General features: G+C 37.2%; 1 protein-coding gene across 1 annotated transcript; it reads right to left on the reverse strand.

Moving 5' to 3' along the window:
- Positions 1–761: 761 nt before the first annotated feature.
- LOC137725140 (uncharacterized) lies at positions 762–5972 on the reverse strand. Its single transcript, XM_068463730.2, has 18 exons — positions 5679–5972; positions 4680–4799; positions 4468–4584; positions 4311–4373; positions 4112–4219; positions 3542–3619; positions 3196–3288; positions 2992–3078; positions 2771–2872; positions 2551–2670; positions 2385–2447; positions 2051–2193; positions 1772–1853; positions 1622–1680; positions 1502–1544; positions 1283–1374; positions 1121–1190; positions 762–1032 (listed from the first exon to the last, which is right to left on the reverse strand). Exons 1-18 carry the CDS (start codon positions 5895–5897, stop codon positions 964–966), a joined length of 1728 nt encoding a protein of 575 aa, XP_068319831.2. The 5' UTR covers positions 5898–5972; the 3' UTR covers positions 762–963.

Below are 5972 nucleotides of genomic sequence, written 5' to 3' on the forward strand. Positions count from 1 at the left end.
GGTGAAAAGGATGTGAGAAATTGTGTAAAAATGGCTTTAGGTAAAAATTCTAATTTTTTAATTTCTTTTAAAATTTCATCTTTAAAAATAAAAAATAAAAAAAATAAAAAATAAAAAATAAAAACTACATGACGTCAGCTAGTAACACAGATGGGCCCAACTTTCAGGGCTGGCTATATTTTGGCCCGATGGGTTTCAAATTTTTTTGGCCCAACCCTCCATTGAAGATGGATTTTGTGTCAAATCGGACTATGTTTTAACCTATAGCACTTTAGCAGGCTCGATTGGAGATGGCCTAAGAGGTCCTTTATCAACCCTCAGATTAATCTTGTTAATTAAGCTATTGACTTAAAAAATCCATGTTACACAAAAACCAAAAACTAATTGACAAAACAAAAAACAAAAAGAAATGAATAATAGAAAAGAACGTTTTACATTACGTCGGATTCCTTCCACTTGCAAAACCAAAGCTCTTCATTGAATATCTAAACCCAGGAGAAGAGCTATGGTGCAAGCAATCGGTAGAGGGGGAGGAAGGGGATGTGGAGGAGAAAGTCAGCAAAGGAAGAAGACAGAATGTTTCACGCGAGACTAGTATATCAAAAACACTTCATTAATAAGTATATTCTTTTGTATTTTGTCCTTGTAATACCAAAATTGTCCTCATTAATAAAAAAAGAGTTGTCTAAAATGTTTTTCGATAAAAGAAGTTTTGTGAGGAACATTTTATGAGTTCTTCCTAGATTTATTTTGGAATTGACTTACTCTGAACGGTTACAAATTAACTTGACAAAAAGTGAGTATTTGTATTACAACATAGATCACTAGGTTTGTATCAAAGCGGTACAAGTAGAGCAAACATATCATATTTCTCGGAAAAACACCGGCACCAGAATCTCAATGTCAGGAGGGTGGGTGGCTTCCCATCCAGCAATAACTTGGTAATAACAATTGAGATAAAGCCTAAAACTTGAAGTCCCTCTTCTTGTTTTTCCCTTCCTTGTCTTGCTTACGTTTCCTCTTCTTCTCGTTCTGCACCAAAAACCCGACTCATTACAGTTTCTTAAACGCGTCGAGTAAAGGAAAAAAACAACAACCAAGGTATAGACAAGGCACACACCTCTGCGACCATGTCACTGAAATCTTCCTTCTGACTTCGCAGCTTCTCCTCCTCCCTTGCTTCTTCGTACCTGTTAAATGCGACACACTAGTTATAAGCTATCTGTTGCTGCTAAGGTACATTGTAAAAGTAAAGTTCAATTTTTTCATGTCTCGGACTTACTTTGCAGGCAAAACGGTCTCCATATCATCCAATTCTTCGGGTTGTATGGTGACCTCCACTTTGTCTGCTTTCTGACCTCTAAGTAGCTCAACCTAAGAGAACAATGACAAATCATTCAATAATACACAATCAAGACAGAGATTATAGTAAGAAGGGATGGATACATCGGACTTGCTTATAGAGCTCATAAAGCAAAAAAATTCATGCAGTCTTTCTTACCTTTTTGGGCCCTGCTTTGTCTTGGGTGCCGCTCAAATTATACCTGCAAGTGGAAAAGACACATTTAGCAACTAATCAAATTGAAAAATAATATTTAAAAGAAACAAGCAGATTGCGTACGTGTGACCCGTTGCAAGAAGTGTCCCCGGAGCAATTCTTTCCTCTTTTTGTTCAAGTACCTTTGCAAAACAAGTCAGAAGAAGAATTAGATCCTTTTGTTAATCAAACATACTACACAAATTGACAAATGTCTCTAATCACTGAGCTTACTTGGTATAGAGGCTTTTCAGATTCTTTTTTCTGATCCTTGCGCAGTTCAATTTGAGCAGGTGTCTCAACGCCAGTGGGAGTACTGCAGAAAAAAGGTGAAAAATTAGTACTAAACGAAAAAACAAAAAGAAAAGATTTTACGTTACAATCTTCAGTGGAAGGAAAAAAGGTAAAACAACCAATCTGGAAAAACGAAAAAGAAAAAACCTAAGAAACTGACCACCAAAAAAGCATATGTTAAAAACAAAATAAATATGGGAAACGCCGGAAATAAGATACCTTGAGAGGCTGTCTACAGATTGAATGCCATCCTCTAAATCTTCTTCCTCAGGCTGTTCTTCCTCTTCCTCCTCTTCTTCTTCCTCCTCCTCCTCCTCTTCCTCCAAATCACCCCAATGCTTTGTCTTGTCAACAGGCTCCTCCTGAATTTAAATGAAAATGTTATTGCAATATAAAATGAAAGGCTATGGTCTGATGACAATGCAATGGAGTAAATAACAATAATACAAGTCAATCATAAATATATCTCCTAGTAGTTATTGTAGTACTCTAAGGGCTCATTAGACAAATAGAAATTATGCACAATGTTAAATCTAATGGTCAAAAGTGGTACCTCATAATTGGGCTGATCTTGTTGCTGAACGCCAAATACATCCCCATACAACGGTTGGCCATACTGTTGAATGACCAAAGTTAAATGGTTAAAAGACAAATACTTATACAAAGTATTTGAAATTAGAACTAAACAAAGGAAACAATACCAAGAATTTAAAACTTACTTCATCAACGGGAGGCTTTCCCCAGCCACCAGGATGGTAACCAAAGCTAGCACCAGGTGGGATTGGAGCATTCAGCCCGGGAATTTTCAGATGTGGATATGATGGTGGAGGACCATATCTCTACAAGAAAAAAAAAAATTGAAAATACAAGGCAATACCCAACATTAATACAAATACACCACAGAGTTGAAAACAAAACACAATATTTTTGCAAACTCACCTGCATATTGATGAGCCATGGTGGAGGAGCACCATCTGGCATACCCAGAGCTTCTTTTAGTTCATGCGAAAGCATGCCTGGTTTCATCTCCCTCAATTTCACCTGAACACAAAACCGGAAAACAACACAAACAAAAATTAAGTTGCACCTTCACACAAGATAAAATATTCACGCGGCCAAGAGCATAAAGATGCTTCTAAATAAATGCTGGAATAATATACCTCAAACTCCTTCCCTTCATGGTACAGATCACCAAGAGTCGTCAACTTTGGCTTAGTCTGGTACTTGAAAAATGCATCATGGAGAACCTAACAAACAGAAACCAGTCTTATCAGTAAAACAAGATATAACCATTACAGATGCGTGTCCTCTGGAATTACATTAAAATACAAGATTAAAAAGTCAGAATTATAATTAATGAGTACCTGATAATCGATATCCATTTTCCCCATCTTTGGTTGCATACGCTCTCGTTGTTTTTGCTTCAACTTCTTACTATCTTCTTTTTCAATGTACGCCTACATAAGACAACCAAATAACAACCAACAGGCAACACCGTGAGAAAAGCGAAAAGACAAGGCAGATAGAAGCATAAATATAATTATGCATAAGCTACAAAAAAATGATGCATGTTTCTTAGTTACAACTTAATTAGCTTCATGAACAAAAGAAATATTTTACTTATATTATGAGCCAAAACTTCAACGAACAAGCCATGCTTGAACAAAACTTTTGAGATTTTTCAACATAATAATCTTATGAACGATTTACCTGTCTAATTTTCTCAATTCCCGTAGCAGCAATGAAGTCGGGAAGCTGAAACGGTTGTTTCTCAATACCACGTTTACCCTGTAAAATCAATCCAGTCTCGATGAGATATAAGTAATAATTTACAATCATCGTCATATTTTCTACATCAAATCAGCAGTATTAAATATATGTATTTTAGCAGAGTTGGGCCCAATGGCTAAGCATTATTGGAAGGCATCTGAAAATTCAAAACAGATATATCAGCGCTTTTAAAGTGAATAAGATCCTAAAATCCATCATGCATACTCAAAATATCCCCAATAATAGCACTAAATTAGGCCTAGATCCCCACCCCACTAGGAGATAAATAAAGATAAAACATTCAAGGTGTAATTTTCCAAACACCTACAAGTCCAGGCTCCATGGTTGTCACAGCCGCTCCCCTGCAAGAACCACATGTATACATATAAGAGAAACCTCATCGACGTGATCTTCCCTCACTCTATTCCCTAATCCCATCATGTTAATAATACCCATTAATCATGCATCCACCTTTTCTTCAATAGTTTGAAAATAAGGGGGATCGCTAACCTGTAGAAATTTCCTTTTCTGACACCAATGTCTTGGCACGGGTACAGTATTGCGATATGATTTTAGAAACACCAGCAGCTTAGGATCAGCTGCAGTTGCATCCCACACCTGAGAACATGTAGCAAGACAATCTTAATTTCAAACATACATAAACAGACAATAACAAGAACAACATATAAATAAAACAAAGTATCCACACCTCAACAACATCAGGCCTTTGGCAGATCTGTTTCAATTCGGCAATCTTCATTCTCCGTTGAAGCTGCAAGATAACAAAACATTTATTTCAGCCTCAATGAACAAAATGCTTCCAGTAATAATGTTAACAACTTAACAATAAGAAAATATTAACAAACCTTTTTCTTCTTGTTTGATATGCCTTTCTCTTTTTGTTCATTATCCTGCTCTTCCTCTTCAGAATCTGAGTCAGCCTTCTTTTTTGGGGCTCCTTCAGACTCATCCTTCTTATCCTCCTGGATGGATAAAACAATCAATGCATCATTACATAGTCTCACAAAGAAAGACAAGTTCAATATAATTCAGATGTTAGACAAAATGCTTTTTTTACCTCAACACCCACGGAGTCCTGGAAGCAGAATTTCTCGAAAATTTTTCTGAATTCCTCATCCATGCCATCACTTAGCTCAGGTTTCTCTGGAACATATTCAATTTGAACTTGCTCAATAATCTACACAGTTCAAAAGTTACATTAATACACATGGTAAGATAATGGACCAAAAATAGCAGATTAGAAAAATTTCAACACTATTACAAACTCTTATTCGTTTGTCACGTGAAACAGGAAAAAAATACACATCTATAAGAAAAAAAAAGTTGAACTTTCAAAATGGGTTTTCAACACTAGCATGTACAAATCTGATTAGGAATGCTAAAATATGATTAAGAGAGAACAAAAACATAGTTTCGAATTACTCTTTCCCCACCACTGAGAAACAGGGTAAAAATACTAAAAAAGTGGCTACTGCTAAGCACACTACACCTTCAGTGCAAAATAAGAAGTTACAGGGTAACAATTACTTTTCTGAGATTTAATCGAGGGTGTACTTCAATTACTGGCTTGGTATGATTAAAACCCTTCACATTGTTCTTTGTTTTCGTTACACCAGGGTTTCAAACCCAAAGCTAATTAGGTAAAGGAATTGAACAAAAAACCCCAAAACCACCGTTGTACAACAAAATAATCTACCAAACAGAATAGCAACCAAATCAGAGTACAACACTTGATCGAAACCCTTATATCTACCATACATAATGGCATCAAAATCAGAGCACTATACTTCTCTAAAGCCCTATAAATCAATCTGCAACGAACAATTAGGCACAATGAATCGAACGCAAAACCCTAAAACCACCGCTCTACAACAAAAATAAACTACTAAACAGAATGGCATTCAAATCAGACTACAACACTTCGTTAAAACCCTAAAATCTACCAAACGAACGGCATCCAAATCAGAACACAAGACTTCGTTAAGACACTAGAAATGAATCGGCAAACTAAACAAACATCTCACAAACGAATCAGATGGGGAGGGAGGTGAAGAACCTGTTGAGGATCGTTGTTCTCCTTGACGTCATCGTCGGTCTCGCCGGCGCTGGACTCCGGCGCCTGAGAGGCCTTGTTGTTCTTCTTTTGCTTTCTCCTGCGACGGCGTCGCTCGCTCTCCCTCGACTTCTTGGCGGCGGTGGCGTTGTTGGTAGGGATTGCGTTCAAGTCGCCGTTCGCAACGACGCCGTTTGGCTGCGAGAGAACCTCCGCAGTCATGGTTCCGGATCGGAAGTGCAGAGCGAAAACCAAATCGAGAGGAAAGAGGGTGTGGTTTGGGAAGATAATTAGTGA

This window comes from Pyrus communis, chromosome 5 (genome assembly GCF_041283825.1).
Source record: "Pyrus communis isolate YQ-2024b chromosome 5, ASM4128382v1, whole genome shotgun sequence".
Lineage (NCBI taxonomy): Eukaryota > Viridiplantae > Streptophyta > Magnoliopsida > Rosales > Rosaceae > Pyrus > Pyrus communis.

What these genes read in the sequence shown, in the direction of transcription:
- LOC137725140 (XM_068463730.2), bottom strand. Translation starts at nt 5,897, where the DNA reads ATGACTGCGGAGGTTCTCTCGCAGCCAAACGGCGTCGTTGCGAACGGC. An exon ending in TATCAAACAAGAAGAAAAAG is followed by an intron (nt 4,374 to 4,467) that starts GTTTGTTAATAT and finishes GTTATCTTGCAG; the next exon opens with CTTCAACGGAGAATGAAGAT. An exon ending in AAAGGCCTGATGTTGTTGAG is followed by an intron (nt 4,220 to 4,310) that starts GTGTGGATACTT and finishes ACATGTTCTCAG; the next exon opens with GTGTGGGATGCAACTGCAGC.